Source organism: Rhipicephalus sanguineus, chromosome 6, assembly GCF_013339695.2.
Source record: "Rhipicephalus sanguineus isolate Rsan-2018 chromosome 6, BIME_Rsan_1.4, whole genome shotgun sequence".
Classification (NCBI taxonomy): Eukaryota; Metazoa; Arthropoda; class Arachnida; order Ixodida; family Ixodidae; genus Rhipicephalus; species Rhipicephalus sanguineus.
Window position 1 is genome coordinate 9,154,343 of NC_051181.1, and position 17,282 is coordinate 9,171,624.

Consider the following 17,282-nt stretch of genomic DNA (forward strand, 5'->3'; position numbering starts at 1 on the left):
AGAAAAAGGTAGCGTGGCACTGGGATGAGCACGCCCGAAAAGCGTTCAACCAAATGAAAACTATGCTGGCGCAACCACCTACGCTCGCCCACTATGAGCCTGAAAGACAACTTAGGCTGGCATGCGACGCGTCACAGTATGGTGTAGGAGCCGTCCTATTTCATGTCTACGATGACGGCAGGGCACGACCCATTGCTTACGCTTCAAGAACGCTATCCGAAGCGGAAAAGAAATACAGTCAACTGGAGAAGGAAGCGTTAGCCATCATTTTTGGTGTAAAGAAGTTCCACTTCTATCTTTATGGGCGCTCATTCACCTTGGTCACAGACCATAAGCCTCTTCAAACAATATGGGGCCCGGCAACTGGAATTCCCACCATCGCGGCTGCTCGGTTGCAACGCTGGGCCGTGACGTTGGCAGCGTACTCGTACAATCTTATCTTCAACAAATCAAGCGAGAACGCGGAAGCCGATTTCTGCTCGCGTCTGCCGCTGCCAGATCTTGAAGCGGAAACCAAAGAAACAGAAGAAGCGTTTTATTCGTTGCGCTTGGACTCGTTGCCTGTTTCAAGTCGAGATGTCGCGGTTGCCACGAGTAAAGACCGAATTCTTTGTCAAGTGAAGGAATTCACAAATGTTGGATGGCCCACGTCGATCACGGATGAGCACTTGAAGCCTTTTTTTCGCAGGTGCAACGAGCTGACGGTGCATCAGGGATGTGTCACGCTGGGCACAAGATTAGTCGTCCCTGCAAAGCTGCAAGGGTTCGTTCTGGACGAACTCCATGACGGCCATCCCGGCATCGTGCGCAACAAAGAACTAGCGCGCAGCTACGTGTGGTGGCCAACGCTGGAGGCGGACCTCGAACTTCGCATCAAAAGATGCGCTAGTTGTCAAGAGCAACGTAACGCGCCAATCAGCGCACCTCTTCACCCGTGGTCATGGCCGACTTCACCGTGGCAGCGTGTTCACGTAGACTTTGCAGGACCCTTTCAGAATACTATGCTTTTAGTAGTGGTCGACGCACATTCCAAATGGCCAGAGGTTTTCGAAATGCGCTCGACAACTGCAGAAAGCACGATTCGTTGTTTGACCGAGCTCTTCGCACGTTTTGGTTTTCCTGAAACAATTGTTTCCGATAATGGACCTCAATTTGTTTCGCAGGAGTTCAAGCACTTCGTGCAGGCAATGGGGGCACGGCACGTCTTCACGGCTCCCTACCACCCCAGCTCCAATGGGCTGGCAGAGCGTTTCATTCAGACCTTAAAGAACGCCCTCCGCAAAGACTGCACAGGAGAGACACTGCAGGTAAAGCTGCATAAACTTTTGCTGTCGTATCGCAACACGCCGCATGCGACGACGCGTGAATCACCAGCCGCATTGCTCCTGGGACGACGCTTACGCAGTCGGCTAGATGCCGTAAGGCCCTCCGTGGGGGAAAGAGTAGCCCACAGACAGTGCACTCAGGCACTAAGTCGTCCGTGTCGCGAACGTCATTTCTTGGTAGGCGACAACGTGTTAGCACGTAATTATTGTGGAAAACCAGTGGACTCCCGCTGTGATTGTTGCTCAAACAGGTCCTGTCTCTTTCCAAGTGCGTGCAACCACACAGAGGGGCACCTTCACCTGGCGTGGCCACCAGGATCAGGTGCTGCACAGACCTGCAGAGGACGTTACCCCTACGCATGGAACAGCTGGCGAAGCTACGACCAGCGAGTTCCTGGTTTTTCCTGAGACTGGCGACGCACCAGTTCCTCCGACTCCAAAACCGTCCAGGGCGACTCTGGTTACGCCACAGGCAACACCAGCACCCGCCGAGGCAAGACGCTACCCCATGCGAAATCGTCGCCCACCAGATAGATTCCAAGCTGGACTCTGAATGACTTTGTGTGCGTTATTAAAAAGAAGGGGAGGTGGTGTTGTGTCGGCTGGCGCTCCATTGATAAGAGCACTCTGCGAAGTGCGCATGCGCCGCTAGGTGTTAAAAGCGGAGTGCCGCTTGCTATCGGCGCTCTTTCTTGCCGTAGCCACGAACCCACAAGCATGGGTCAATAAACGTCGTTCACCCGGAACTTGTCTGGTCCTTTCGGCACGTCTATTGCAAAACGTAACACCCCAATGGGCCATGAATGTCCACCGGATATCCAGCGGACAACAATTAGTGGACATTTGGATGTCCTGCGGACATCCGCACATATCCTCCGGATGTACTACGGACATCCGTTGGAGCTTAAGGCGCAACCAAGGTGGCCATCCAGCGAATGTCCCATGGACGTCAAACATCCATGTCCCATGGACGATGGACATCCCTTGGACAGATATTTTTGCTAATATTGGATGTCCGAGGGATATCGATTTTTTTAATTTGATTGGACGTACCATGCCGGCACCAGATGTGGTCGTCAACCTCTTGGGTCAGTGCCATATTCAATGTTGCTGCAGCATTTATGTGTTTTTACTGCAATATTTAATAAATGCTACAACACACAAAGAATTAAGGCATCGATCCTGAAGGAGACCTATCATACTGGTGCACAGCTAGGAAAAGACAATGTTACAGCTTTCATTTTTATTCACAGTAAAGCAAAAACAAGCAAAAAACAGTGGGATTTGGTCTTGTGTTATCACAGTACAACAGCTCCTGCATTCACAGAACAAGCACTGCAAAGCCTATCTCCAATGCTTAAGCCCAATAGCCTGCAAGTGGATGTAGTGTCACCAGCTCTAGTGTGTCTGAAAAAACCTCGAATGTTGGGGGTGATCAGCAGATCAATTCAAATCTTTAAACATTTTCTAGGAAAGTATACTTTAGTAAACCTAACACAGACAATACCAAGTACTAAAAGTATACAACTGCAAAGCACAATATGATGAGAAACTTGCCTCTTGCCACCAGAAACAATAAATAAGGGCACTTTAATTCACAAACATAATGCCATGAATCTGTCACAGCCGTAATTCTTGACAAGCACAACAATATCCGTACAAATGGACATGGCTAAAATTCAATGGCTTCTACATATACAAATAAACCTCTAAAGCATCTAAAAGATGAGTGCATGAGACATACATCTAAAACATTTAAAGACATTAAATTTAAACATAAAGACCAGAAGCTCTGGAGCATCACAACACTATGACAAAGTGAGGGCATAAAACATCTAAAAGTTCAATCTGCTGCCATCAATATCCCCAGAACGACCAGGGAATCAGAAGCTGGGCCGTGGCGAAAGTTTCAGTCAGTATCTGAAACAGCAAAAATGCCATGACAAAGACGATTGTCAGACGCTACTTGTGAAATGGGATTTTTATAGGCATATACTGTGTAACATCTCATTAGCATGGTTTCAGTCGGCTGCTAAGTGGGAATATACATTTCTACACAACTAAGAACAAGGACAAACATGTGGACAAGGGCAGCAACAAAGATGGTAAAACAAGTAAGGAACTTTGGGGCCTTTCTTCCGAGCTAGTTTGTGCAGTGTACAGGAGCCTGGCTGAAGATAATACAAAGAGTATAAAGGTAGGTCACAAGCTCAACACAGATTTCACCATATCGACTGCTTAGAACACTTACACATTGGAATACAGGCACAACATACATTTTTGTGCACTGTTCAGGATTTTACATGATGCGACAATGTGAATTCCATTACCTGCTGCTTGCTCAAGTTGTCCTTGCTTTGACTTCTGAAACCTGGTGGCAAGGCGCTCGGGGGCATGTCGGAGCCACGATTTGATAGAGGCCTCAACGTCGGCAGCGGTTGCGTTTGGCGCTTTGCGAGCAGCATCTGAAATTTACAAGATTCCTTAAATCATCTCAACAATAACAGTTGTCTTGGTGAAAATACAAATTTCAAGAGTCATAAACAGTCTGCTGAGCCTACAAAAAATTGAGAAATAAATTACTGCCTACTCGAAGTCCTTCCACACATAATAGATTTGTTATATTGAATAGAGTTGGGCACATCAGTGACACTTGCTTTTTCAAATGATAACGAGGCAGAACACGAGCCAAAACAATCAAATGATTGCTTTACATTTTTTATTTCGGCTGCTATTTCAATCACCTCACACTGCCTTGCACTGAAAGGTTGCACAGTGATCTTACACTTTATTTATGCCCTTCGCTTTTTACCAGACAAACTATAATATTTTAAGTTTTTAGCCTCTAAAGCTAAGCCTGGACCTTTAGAGTGCTACCAAATTGTAGATTTTTTACCATGTAGGCTTCTTTAGCCAACATTAAAATTTAAGTGCACAGTGAAATTGCAGCATCCTTGCAGTGCTGAAATATGCAACCAATAGCAATAGTGATAACTGACACTGCAAACTTACAAAATAGATAAACGGGCAGCACTTAAAAAAAACAGACCAATGAGCATGTTTTTGTTTTTCCTGAGGAAGGCTAATTCTGTGTAAAACACAAAAGTAAGATGTATTATACAGCACACCTGTTATGGCTTTAGCAATCTTCAAGGCGGAGAAGCTCAGTTTTCCTTTTCGACCCCTCCAGGAAAATTGTGCCGCAACCTCGTCTGTGATGCAGTATGACAAGATTCTTTTTGTTGCCCAGTAGGCATCTTTCCCACCAAGCTGTGCCAACTCATGAACCTGTGTACAAAGAGAAGAAATTCTATTCAACAAAGAAACTTGTTGGATGATGTGAATGTTTTAGAATACGAAAAAGAGTATTAAGTCATAAAGCAAGTAAGCAATGTACGAAAAACCCATGACATTCTTGATATTGCAAAACAGCAGTGTTTAACACCTTGAATATTCATTATGAGTTCGATGAACTGAAAAAAAAAATAACCCCCTTACCAGGATCTTAAATTTTCCAGCATCGAGCTTGTCGTCGAACTCTTGTAGTTCTTCAAGACTGCTTAGCGGATGGCCTAAGAGCTCTGCGCATTCGGTGACTGAAGAAGTGGGAAGCATATCGCACAACTTGTTCAGGGTGTCCGCTTGCTGTTCCAGCATGAAGCGAAGCGTGTTCAGCAGTCGTAGCACATGCCGCTGGAAGTCTGAAAAATATTGTAAATAAACGCTATTAAAACTTAGTAGGGTTCAAGAACATTTTAAGCAAACCATTTTACTGAAAACTGCATTCATATCTTTCAAAATGTGCGTACTCTTCTCTACACAACAATCATGAGGCGAGTTTCGTGGCCGTTCTTGCGCTGTCTGTTCACCTGAAAAGCACAATTTCAATTCATTAGTAGTTTCGAGTAACTGGCTAATGATTTATTTAACTTTGACCTCCCTTATCTGGCACATACCTTCATCAACAGTGTGGTTATTAGACGTACCTTGTGGCGAGTTTGTCTCTGACAACTGGGTCCCTGCAGTGTCGAAGAACGAGAGCAGTGAGCCACAAGAGCCGCTCTACTTGTTAGAAATTCTGATGTGCAACAGATAGTGACAAAGAGCCTAGCAGAGCAAAGAAATTACCGATAGCAAAGGTTTACTAGTTCAATTATAAAACTGAATTATGGAGGTTAACATATTTTGGTTCATCCACTTGCTTCTACAATGCTTGAGAATTCATTTATGCATGGCTCTTAAGAAGCTTTACAGCTATCTGTGGTTCTAACCTATAGGTTAGAACGACAGAAAGTTGCTAAATTCGTTACACACAAAAAATAATAAATACGCACGTAAATCGTAATTTTGTAACGAGACAGCTGTATATGTGTGAGAATACCTGCTGTGCCTTTGTCTCCCTGGCCAAATGTGGGCATACTTGTTGCTTCACTCGAGGTTATTCCTAGAAAGCAATACGTGTAGTCCATCACGTAATGATTCCTATTAGCATTAATCGCAGCCATACACTGGCTGTGGAGCACAGTATACTCCTATATAAAACAAACTTACAAAAGCTCCAGTATTTATACTGAACTTCAAAGCTACAATTCCACAGTTCATTGTTGCAGAATGAATTTCTTTTGTAGCAATCTGCTACAATTGCATGAATGTCACAATTCTATTCATGCTATACTCCATGATAAACATTTCTGGCAAGTGAATAAATGCCAGAGGGGCAACTAGCAAAGTTTCAGTGTACATGCAAGGTAAATACCTTGTTCACACTTGTCGAAAACAAGTGCTGACTAGACATTCAATGTGAAATTACCAGAAAAGCATTCCAAGCGTTGCATTTATTTTACTGTGAAGTTGGCAGTGCACTGCTGAAACACAGGGGAGAGCGAGATGGACGAAGCACTTCGTCCCATCTCGTCCTACTTGTGTGTTTCAACCGTGCACTGCCACCTTCGTTATGAATAATTACCAACACGCCCACTCGCCCATCATTTTAATTTCACTGTTTGGAAATATGCTTTGTAAATTTTAAAATCCTATTGATAAAGGAACATGAGCATTGTCAATAACAGGCTAGCTACGAATGCATCTAGCAGCCTGCTTTTCTCTTCTAACGAGGAGTTATTCAATGCTGGTATCCAAATATTCAATGCAGATGAAAGAAAGGAGGTGGTGCATTGTAACATCAGAGGGTTGAGAAAAAATTGGCCTCATGCACCAACTGAGTGCTTGCAAGGCTAAAGCTACGTCCTTAATGCAATGATCTTGAAAAGTAATGGCAAATACATTTTACAATACCAGATGGAAAATTATTTGGGATAGGTGGCAGTCCTGGCTGGCTTGTGGCAGAGTCTTCCTCCTCCTCTTCACCGTCAGAGTCACTCCAGACTGCTGGTGGCCGTCTACGCCTCTTCAATGGAGGCATTTCAGTTTCACTGGCCAGGTCTGAATCGAACTGAATGTCATTTAGCTTTTTCCGGGCATGTTCATAGGTAACTGAAACAAAGTGCAAAATGTGATCAATATAATCACCCCTGGCTTAAGGCGTAAGGTGACTGAAATGCGCTTACCGAACAAACCTTTCACAGCAATTTCATACTGCTTCCACCATGACTGTGGTGGATGCTGCTTCTTTGCCATTTTCCCAGCCTTCTCTGCTTTTACATTATGCGGCCAGACGCACACGCTCCCGGTGACCCAAGTAGTTGGCACAATTTCAACCTCTTTAGAGGCAGTGAACTCCACAATAGCATAGCTCATCTGGAAAAGAATTCTGAATTGTAGTGCCACCATTGCACAAAACAGCACTTCCTAATTTTTTGTCAAGAAAGCATTTTAACTTCGCAAACAATACAAATTTTCATTACTATAAGCACACTGTTGCTTCAAATAAGAATAGTACCATGGAAACTATGTATATAAGTGACCATTACATGCTCAATCATGATCAGGCTTTCACAATTACACAATAGCAGAGAGCTACTCAAGAATTAAGTTGAACATAGAATACACTGACCTGGCCTAGTAGAAGCATGTTTCAAAATAATTTTTCAAGCTTTGTCAAGCTATAGCTCTCAGCGTTTGGCAAGCTACAAAGGCAGACATCTGCTTATACGACAAAAATATAGTCATGTTGGCTGTTCAAAAATAAATTTTGTACCAAAATGCCTTCATCGCAACATGATAAAACCTTAAGTCAAAGCATCGTTGACAAGCCATAGGAAATGTATTTGCACATGAAGCCAGACATTTAGAATCGGGAGATGAAAGGTTTACATGTCAACAGCAGAAAACAAGCTCCACACTTCAACTTCAAAGTTCAAGTAATAACGCTGTGTTAGATACCAAAATAAGATGCTACATGACAGGCCACAACAGTTTTTATAGAACTGTTGTCAATGGTCCTGCTAAAACGCTTTAAAGGATCCCCACGTAAGATGCTTGGAAAACAATCTATACTCACCAACATTTCTTGGGAATCGAAACGAGCAGCTGTGAGCCAACAAAGGATCTACACATACTTTCGAACAGCTGCAGATGCCCAAATTCCTCAATATTGTGGCACGGTCTAGTGGCATGAAGAATTATTTTACAGCAGCCAGAAAAAAACTTCAGTAAGGCCTCTCATTCGCTACCACACTCATACAAGAGCTTGTGTGAAGGCAAATAAGAGTATTCAGGGAAAAGTCAGCACCAGAACAAGTTCCTCACTGCTACGAGGAAAAAGCACAGAACACGACACTAAAATGAGCTAATCTTGGAACACATACTAAATGGTATGCAACTCTGGCATTACTACAAACTGCGTCTTCCATGGGAGCTTGACCATTTTTCGCACATTGCTCACAGGCCACACTTTGAGGTCTGAAAGACCTGAAACAATATAAATATCAAGTCTTGAAGATTCAAAGGGGTGTGCGTAGAAATCTTTTTTATGCAAAAATTCTTGACCAATGATGCAAATCTCTTCTGTACCCCTCATGGAAGCAATGTTTCTTGCAATAATAATATGTTCACCCTGCATGCAGCAGTTGTCCGGCTCTTCTATGCCCAGCACAAAATTTTGATACTTCAGAGTTTTGAAGCATGGAAGGCAGCATGTAGGAAGGAGTGGACCATTTTCACAAGGTTGTCTGGGAATAAGATCATGTTGCCTGCAAGGCACTTCAGAAGCAGCTGATTGTGCCTCTGCCATTCTATTTGCAAGTTGTTGTAATGGTTTCCCATGTTTGTGAAGGTGTCTCTTTAATTGCTTCATATTGTTTTCAAAGGGAAACGCACTGAAGCAGTCCAATGCACCATGGCGTTTGACGTCATCAGACAAGTGTAACAAGCAATGAACATTGAACGACATGTGCTCTTTTCCATACAAATGGGCAAAACTGGCAACAAAATGTTTCAGGAGTGCCCCGGCATAGTCAGCATGTTGACTGCACAACTGCTTGTTAACCAAAATTGACAGCGAGGCATGGAGAAGCAAGAAATGTTTATAAATGTCATCTGCGAGAATGCCGTTGAGAAGAAGAGGCCCTGTGTAGAGCAGAAGAAGCCTAAATTCAACAGCCTTCCATCTATCTAACTCATCGACACCCCTAGGCCTACGTGGGAATTCACGCGGGATGTAGCGACGCAAGGCAGTGCTTTGCTGATTGAATGTATGACGTTGAAGTGGTCCCAGTCGAACATTTAAAGGACCTGAAAGCCACAGGGAAAAAAGCTTTTTCACAACACCTAACAGAACAACATGCATATAGTCGAGAGGAACATCGCACACAGTGTCAAGAGGCAACTCAACAAGAATTGATGTTCCTCTGTGATGCTCGGAGTCGTGCTGCTGCCTGAAGCTAGCATTTGTGCGGAGGGGACAGTCTGAATCGGGGAACACAACCTTGCCTCCAATGTATGCACCCTCAACACAGCACTTGGGACAGCCATTGTAGCCACTGTGGCCTTTGGTCATCATTACGAAAGACCGTGCTGGCGCATCACAAACAAGAGCCTTCAGACAAACCTCAATTGGCTTGCCATTCACAACAAGCCCATTCGCCAGCAAATACTGCAACTCATCAACAAAAGCTCTCAAAAAGGCATTGGATGAATGCGGCTTTGAAGGCCCCGCATAAGCCCCGATAACAAATGGCCCAAAGCCCTCACCACAGTTACTAACTCTACATTGTATAGGCCAAAGTTGCATTCTTGAGCTTTTTGCAAGGGGCAGACCATCTACATTGACAATGAGCGAAACAATACTAGGAGGGTCTTTCACGAACTTCAACGAATGTTTAAGCCCGGCAGCGAGACCAAAATGACAATATTCGCCCGGAGACAGGGCCACCACGGAGTACTCGGTGTTTTCTAGTCGCGGCGTTTTGAGGAGTGCACGCGCGTCATCAGGGAGGTCAAGTTCGGAAAAGATGCTGTAACGTTTATGCAGCTTCAATAGCTGGTTTAATGCTTTGCGCTTTATGTTATTCTCAACTGCCCATTGACGCAGAGCCTCTCGAAAGCTTTCTTTTTGCGGTGCTACTTCTTGTGATGAAAGAACGGGCACAGAAGAAAAATGCGAGTTTTGACATGAGGCTCCAGGCAAATCATCTGAATCACCTGACGAACTATTTGACGATTGTGTGGAATCGGCATCACGATTCGCAAAATGGGCGATTTCATGCGAGGCACTACTACATTCACTATGCACAGCTAAGTCATCATGTTTTGCAACTGCCAAACGTTGTGGCTCTCCTCTACATGGCTGGGTGGCGGAAGCCGCACACGCATTGTCTCCCAAACACTCCTGCACAGCGCACAAGGGTTCAATTAGCAGATGTGTCCTCCTTGCTTCCCGCGATGCCTTCTCCGTAACGAGCTTTTTGCGAGGCCTCTGCATGTTTGTAGAAATCCTAACAAAATTTGATAGTCACAACTGTCACATGGCTTCTAGCGACTACAAGCAAGAAAGCAGCTGGTTGCATACAAGGGATAGCAGCCTTGACAAGCGCGCGGTCCCGCTCACCTTGGTCAAGTAATACTCAGACAAGGAGCTCGTCCACGGCCGCAAGTCAGACACGGGATCTCCAGTCGTGTAGAACCTCTACGGAGCGTGAAGCCAGGTACGCAGTTCTCGAAGAGGAAGTTGTTGAAAAGCCCGCTTCGCGTTACCAAGAAATCATACAAAAGAAATGGCGGCCGTCCCCTACAGTGTATCCCGCGCTACTGTGATGGCAGTGATGATGATAGACGCAATTTTAGTTTTAAAACGACATAAACGTGAGCTCAATAGTGTAATAACTCCACTGTGCATAATTTTAAAGTTATAAAATGCGGTAAAAACAAATTTACTAGCAGCTGAAATGAAAAACAGTGGCGATTAAACAGTGGCGGCCTACGTTTATGGATGGCGGTGGCAGTTATAACAGTTGGCAACTATGATCAAGCAATGGCGGCGCGCAGCAACAAATTGTAAACACGCAAGTAGAGTGACCTAGAATTGGAGAGTGCCCGGAACGATCGAACAGCACGCATACAAAACCCCGCCGACGCATGCTTGACAGGCTCCGCTGTGCGCTCAAGGCTCATTCACACTAGGCCGACTCGGCACCGATTTTGGTCAGCCGACTGTGCGACAGCAGTCTACATGACGGAAAATGCTGTCGCCTACCTGCGCTACCTGCGCGTCAACTTCGGTGCTAAACTGAGAAAAATAAAGGTTAATAAAGCAGTAAAAATAGCGCTAATGGCACACGGTTGGTCAACTCATTATTTATGTTTCAGCCTTCGCGCGGTCATGCATAGTCAAAAGATCTGATGGCAAGCTGCGCTAAGTTAGACGACAAAATGCAGTCCCGTTCGAAAACGTAGACCTATAAGGCCATACAGATATATGTTTTCAAACATGCATGCGATAAAACGACGTACTCGGGTGCGACAGAGGCGACGTCCCTTGGCGGTCCCTGGGTTATCCGGGTTGAAAACATCCGCTATGAATCCAGTGAGGACATCCCTGGGACGGCCGAGAAAAGGACCAAACGGACGTTCGGAAATAGCCGAAAACATACATCCGCTGTATGTCCTACGGACGTCGGGTTTTGGACGTGGACGTTCGGCTTTAGACGGGACGTCCAACGGACATTCATGGCCCATTGGGACCGCCCTTGTAGTGTTCCGGTTGCCTGGGGCCGAGCAGATGGCGTCGGCACCAGCCCAAATTCACGAAGAAAGGCCTCTTCTGCGGCAGGGTATCTGATGATGTCTGCGATCTCGAGAATGCTGGGGTCCATACGTGGCGTGGCCATGACGAACCGCTTCCTGACTGGGGACAATGTTAATTGCATTGCTAACGTTATGGCATTTTATAAGGCTCGCTATGTGAAAGGCGGGGGAGGGCGGCCGAGACAGAACGCACCAAATAAAGGCATTTCGACAGGTGAATTGACCAAATATGAGCATTTCGACGCGCGTCGTCGACGCGTGACGCGCACCAGGCACGCTATAGAGCTTCGCGCTCCCCTTCAAATCGCAGTGCCCATATTTGGTCATTTCTCGCGCTGAAATGCCCATATTTGGAGCGGGCGACTTGAGGGAGAGCGCGACTGACGCTTGCGCGACGCCACGTGACCTGAAGCGCGTGACGTCGAAGCTCTATAGCGTGCCTAGTGCGCGTCACGCGGACGACGCAAGGCGAACTGAGGCCGCCTTTAGACTGGCGACGATGTTCCCCCCAGGCGCCGCAACAACTACGGTGGTGTGTCAGACAAGGGCCCGTGGATTTTCGGCATGCTGTGCGTGTCCACGAAGGAGCTAAGGCTGTTGGAGGTCGACAAAAGAGACGCGGCCACCCTTGGTCCTCTGATCGCAAAGAACGTTCTTCCCGGCACGACGGTGTTCAGTGACGAGTGGGCCGCATACCGGTGCATACCCGGCCTTGTGAATGCCAATGGGACGCCGCTAAACCTCGAATGGCACACCGTGAACCACAGCGTCAACTTCATCGACCCTGCAACAGGCGCCAACACGCAACGCATCGAAAGCGAGTGGCAGAAAGCAAAACGACGACTCATTCGCAACGGCAACAAAACGACTCCCGCTCTGATGCGTTCTCACTTCGCCTGGCTGTGGTGGAGGTCCGTGAACGCACGTCCCAACGTGAAGGACAAGTTCCTTCGGCTCATCGAGGCCATGGCCCGCCGGTATCCCCTTTGAAGACGATAGTGCGACAAATGCAGCTTGGTCAACCTGCTGTGTGCGTTTTTTTTTGTTTTCATTCGTTTTTGTTACTTTTTGATAGCGCTCTTTCAAGCCCGGAGAAAATAAACATGCATTAATTTGAATTTTGGTTGTTTGTGGTTATTGTGGGCGGAGCCCCTCTTCCATGTAGGGCCCCCCATTTACAGTTCCACGAGTCGCGCGCCTCCCACCACCAGCTCAGACCTAGCAGTGCCGTCCAGCAGCGGCGATAAAGCAGCCTACGGGCGTAGCTAGCACTGATATATGCGACGTGCATCAATTCTCCAGCCGTGGTATGTATGTTTCATACTCCCCCCCCCCGCCCCCCTCAGAAATGTTTCTGTACCTAACGTGCTTCTGCACTGCCTCCAGCATCGGGAGCATCCAATCGCAAGCTTTCTGCACCTCACATAGTTATGCACTGCCTCCGTGATCCGCCCACCGATCACAGAGGCAGTGCAAAGCGACGCTGTCCCATTTTCTTTTTTTTTGCAAGGTTAATCGGCCGTCGAGCGATGCGATCGGAAGTGTGAGCGTCGTTGGGCATAGTCGACACGGCACGCACAGCTACGGAGATAGTCTGTACTTCGGGGACACGAGTCCGATGTATTGCAACACGGCGCACACGCGTGTCCGGGCTTCTGCGACGCGATTAATTCAGTTTCCCTTACGCGTACGTGGACTCAAACGAGTCGTTGCGCGTGGATTCCCTACTTCGAGTCAGATATCTTAATTGTACGGCGCACGCAGCGAAAAAAAGCGTCCCGAGTTCTGCAACACGCGGGATCCGTTTGTTCCGCTCATTAAAACGGCCGATGTCGCACTGGCACTTTCGAAATGCACCGCGGATGACACAGAAGCCTTACGGGAAAGCTAAAACCGCAGGGGCAAATTTATCCGCCAAATCTGGCGGCAGTCTGGCAACATTGACCCCCGAGTCTGGCAACAGACTTGTGCGACACCAAATAGAACCCTGCCCGTACGTAATGTGTGTAGTTGTTTTTCTGCTTCGTTGTAGCCTCTGTGGTAGCATGGCGAATGGTGCCGAGCGGCGCCGTCGCGGCTGCATAGCAGCCGCTTTTGCCGCTCGCTGGAGAAGCAAAAAGCGCTGATAACTTTCTTCACATGACATTTTATTGAAGGAAACGTAAATTGCTGCACGTCTAGCAATATTTGGGCTATAATATCGGTAATAATAACAAAAGAAAACGAAAAAGATTCGAAATACTGGTGTGGTAAAACCTGAATACAGGAATGCGTACATCGAGCACGCGTACAATATAAATAGGATACGAAAACGTGTAATACAGCATAATACAATCACATAAGCAGGGTAAGCATATAAAGAAGTGCTACATCAGCGTAAATAAGTGTACACATACGAGTTGTACAGATTATGACTAACAGCATGAAGCTAAACATTCCCGCGCATTGAAATATATCATAACAAAACAAGTTGTTCGAATAGTTGGTTCATACTGTGAAAAAGATAATGACGCAACGCAAGCCGAAGAAAACAAGAGGTACAGGAAAAACACCTTTTCCTGCACTTCTTTTTTTTTTTGCCCTGCGTCGTGTCATTGCCTTTTGCACATACACACACACATACTTTTGCATATATGTACACAGAAAGTGCACCTAACAGTCATAGCCTTTGGCTCATGTAGACGAACCCATGGAGCATAAGTAGATCAATGTCATAATGTGCTGCAGTGCTACAGCATATCATTTTGTAAAAGCAGTGAGACGAATCTACCATTTGGCTCAGCTATCCCTGTTCATGTTTTCTTCCAGGTAAATGTGTTGCAGGCAAGCTCACGTGATGTGAACAGGACACTCGACGCTTTAATTTTCATGTAATAAAGGGAGAAAAACGCAACGAAGAGTGGTCTAGACTCAGTTGCAGAGGTGACCTTTGAAATTTGTGGAACCATTGTGGTTGTGACTGGTGAACAACAGGAATGATCACAGGTCATTAGTTAAGTTCGAAGTGAAGCGAAATACTCAAGGTAACATGAAATATACACGAATATAAGCATCTTATCAAAGAAATAAGTAGAGTAAAGTGCAAAGTTGAACGCAGCTTCCCTATTATTTTTCTACCAGGTATCATGTTGGATCCATCACAATGTCAGAAGATTTTCTGAGCAGTACTTAAATTGCAGATGGGGAACGCTGCAGTTTCATCATGATGTGTCACCAACTAGAACTGCATCGCTTGTTATTCGTTGGTTCAGGAAGTGGAATGTCAGAGTTTAGTTAAACAAGAAATACAGTTGCTCTACACAAACAGTATGTTGTGAATAGTTTCAGTGAGTATGGATGCATGCTTCTATTTCAAACTAACATGCATGTCAACCGAGTCGCAGCTTCTGCACACACCCCTCTGGAATCCTCACAGAGCTGAGCACTTCATCAATGTATCTTGTATGCCTGTGAATAGCTGACACCATCAGTTCTTTGCAGTGGCACAACAGTCATGACCAGGGGTTTGTAATTGAAAAGTGATAGAGCCCCCGGGTGCTGAAAATCTTTTGGACTTGGTCAGCACCTGAATTCATGCATGCTTCAACCTTCGTGGCCCGTCGCAGTGGTCTAGTGGTTACGGTGCTCAACTGCTGGCCCGAACGTAGTGGGATTGAATCCCGGCTGCATATCAATGGATGCAATATGCTTAAGGCCCATCTGCTTAGATTTAGGTGCATGTTAAAAAACCCCAGGTGCTCAAAATATCTGAAGTGCTCCACTACTGCATGCCTCGTATTCGTATCATGGTTTTTGGACATAAAACCCCCACATTTTTTATTAACCTATTTTTGCAACGTTCATTGTGAATTAATCACACTGTTACTGTTTATAAAGACTGCTTCAGTGTAAAACCAGTCAGTATTATATAAATTTTGGCATTTTTTGGGAGGCTGGATGTTTGCCTTCCAAACCATGTCAAGCAAACAGAAAGAAAGCAGAACGAGCAGGGTTTTCCAGTGCATTTTGGGAAGTGTTGGCATTTCCCAATACTAAAGCAATCCAGAACCTCTGGTTGTAATACTCATGCTTATAGGGGCACACAAGGCTTAAAAAAAAGTTATTCGGTTAAACTTGTATAATACAAAAGTAACGCAGCAGGAGCAAAAGTAGTCAATGCATTACATACAACCATAGCAGAATTATAAATACACATATATAAATATATACCTACATAAAAATACGTAAATATATACATAAAAAAAGAAATAGTGCAACACATCTAAAAAATGGATAGGAAATGGGTGCAGAAGGGTGCACTAGAAATCCAATTTACATAATCATGTTCTAGAAAGGCACAGGATAAATTTAGCCTGCTACTTAAGTTTTTGCTGGCAGCAGCACTGTGCCTTGACTTTGTTTCTTGTGTGTTTTTGTTTACAAATGTAATGTGCCAATGTAGCCTTGTGTGGCAGAATATTTTAAGAAATTTCTCAGTGCAGCCAACTGAACAGAAAATAGCTTGCCGGATTGGCATCCTTTCCACCAGATTTTTGCACACATTGGAAAAATGTGCACAATAGTTGATTTCATGTCTGAAGGCCGAATCTAATTCCTTTATGTAATTCAGACATGATTCAGAGGTTACTGCAATGGAACCGAGGAGTTTCTCGGGCACACCACTTTCCTTGAGTAGTGTAGTGCAAAGAATTGGTGTTGTCCATGGAGAGAGCCACCATCCGCTTCAAGGAGTGTTATCTCGCATGTGCACTCACTAGTCCTCAGTTCAAGAAAGCTGTTCACAAGAGTACCAGCGACATGGTACACAACATTTTCATACACCATGTCGGTGGCATCTTGTGAAGATGCCTGCAGATCAGATGAATCAGAGGCCTGCTGCGTACTGTGGCGTGTGGTTGGCGTGCTGCTAGGTGACAACAATGCAGATGCACTCTCCAAGTTGTTGAGGAAAGCCATTGTTGTCACCTCACAGTTTCCTTGAGAAAGCTTGAGCTTGCCAATCCAAATATGTTTTAGAGCTGCCACGAATTGGTACACATTTGGTGTCTCATTGCAGCCATGTTTTTGACAAATGATTCCAAAAAAGTTTTCTAGGGGATCTTGCTGCAATCAACGTGTGAAAAGATAAGTGAAATCAAAGTCCTCTTTTAAATCAGTCCACAGCAACAACAAGGCTTTGATTGTAATCTGCCAACCTTTAACAGTGCGTGGCTGCTTGTCCCGAGGACTACCAAAGTGCCATTGGGCAATCCAACTGATGCATGACTCAAGGAAAGCACGGTGTTCCGACCCATCAATCATTGCATACCGCAACTTATCGTCCTGATTTTTTAGGGTCGAACTGTTCAGGCTGTCAAAAATCTTATCCATTCTTTCTGTGAACTGAGCTGTAAGTTTAGCATCAACAGGAAGCTCTTGAATGGCAATGAGAGTGAGGAGTGCCACAGAGACAGTCACAAAATACTTGTGTGGCATAGTTCACTCTTATGTCAGCAAAGGGCATCTTGTACATATGTTGCTCTTTGAGCTTCCTTGCCAATCTTTTTTTTAGATGTTCAGTTGGTGTGTTAGAGGCGTGATTTGCGAGTATTTTGTAAAAGGTTTCGATGTACGCCCAGTCAACAACCTCGGAGCCAATCGTGAGCTTGTGTTTTCTCAAATTATTCTGCGTGCATTTTATCAGGTGTCGGATGTCAAACATGAAGTATAGTTTGCAGTTGTTGACAGTAAAACATGGTTCATGAAGAGAATGGA

At 45.3% G+C, this 17,282-nt stretch overlaps 2 protein-coding genes across 3 annotated transcripts; one reads left to right on the forward strand and one right to left on the reverse strand.

The window, feature by feature from the left end:
- Positions 1 to 853: 853 nt before the first annotated feature.
- On the forward strand, positions 854 to 2,064 carry LOC125758767 (uncharacterized protein K02A2.6-like). Its single transcript, XM_049416439.1, has 2 exons — positions 854 to 1,307; positions 1,577 to 2,064. Exons 1-2 carry the CDS (start codon positions 1,002 to 1,004, stop codon positions 1,880 to 1,882), a joined length of 612 nt encoding a protein of 203 aa, XP_049272396.1. The 5' UTR covers positions 854 to 1,001; the 3' UTR covers positions 1,883 to 2,064.
- A 695-nt stretch (positions 2,065 to 2,759) lies between these two features.
- Positions 2,760 to 10,521, reverse strand: LOC119395592 (uncharacterized). 2 transcript variants are annotated; one of them, XM_037662572.2, is made up of 10 exons: positions 10,333 to 10,521; positions 6,893 to 7,082; positions 6,621 to 6,818; positions 5,707 to 5,769; positions 5,312 to 5,344; positions 5,135 to 5,194; positions 4,824 to 5,026; positions 4,454 to 4,613; positions 3,656 to 3,790; positions 2,760 to 3,245 (listed from the first exon to the last, which is right to left on the reverse strand). In XM_037662572.2, the coding sequence occupies exons 2-10, from the start codon at positions 7,080 to 7,082 to the stop codon at positions 3,235 to 3,237; spliced, it is 1,053 nt and encodes a 350-aa protein (XP_037518500.2). In that variant the 5' UTR covers positions 10,333 to 10,521; the 3' UTR covers positions 2,760 to 3,234. The 2 variants fall into 2 exon arrangements, with proteins under 2 accessions (XP_037518500.2, XP_037518499.1); XM_037662571.1 differs by lacking the exon at positions 2,760 to 3,245 and having other exon boundaries at positions 3,337 to 3,790.
- Positions 10,522 to 17,282: the final 6,761 nt, after the last annotated feature.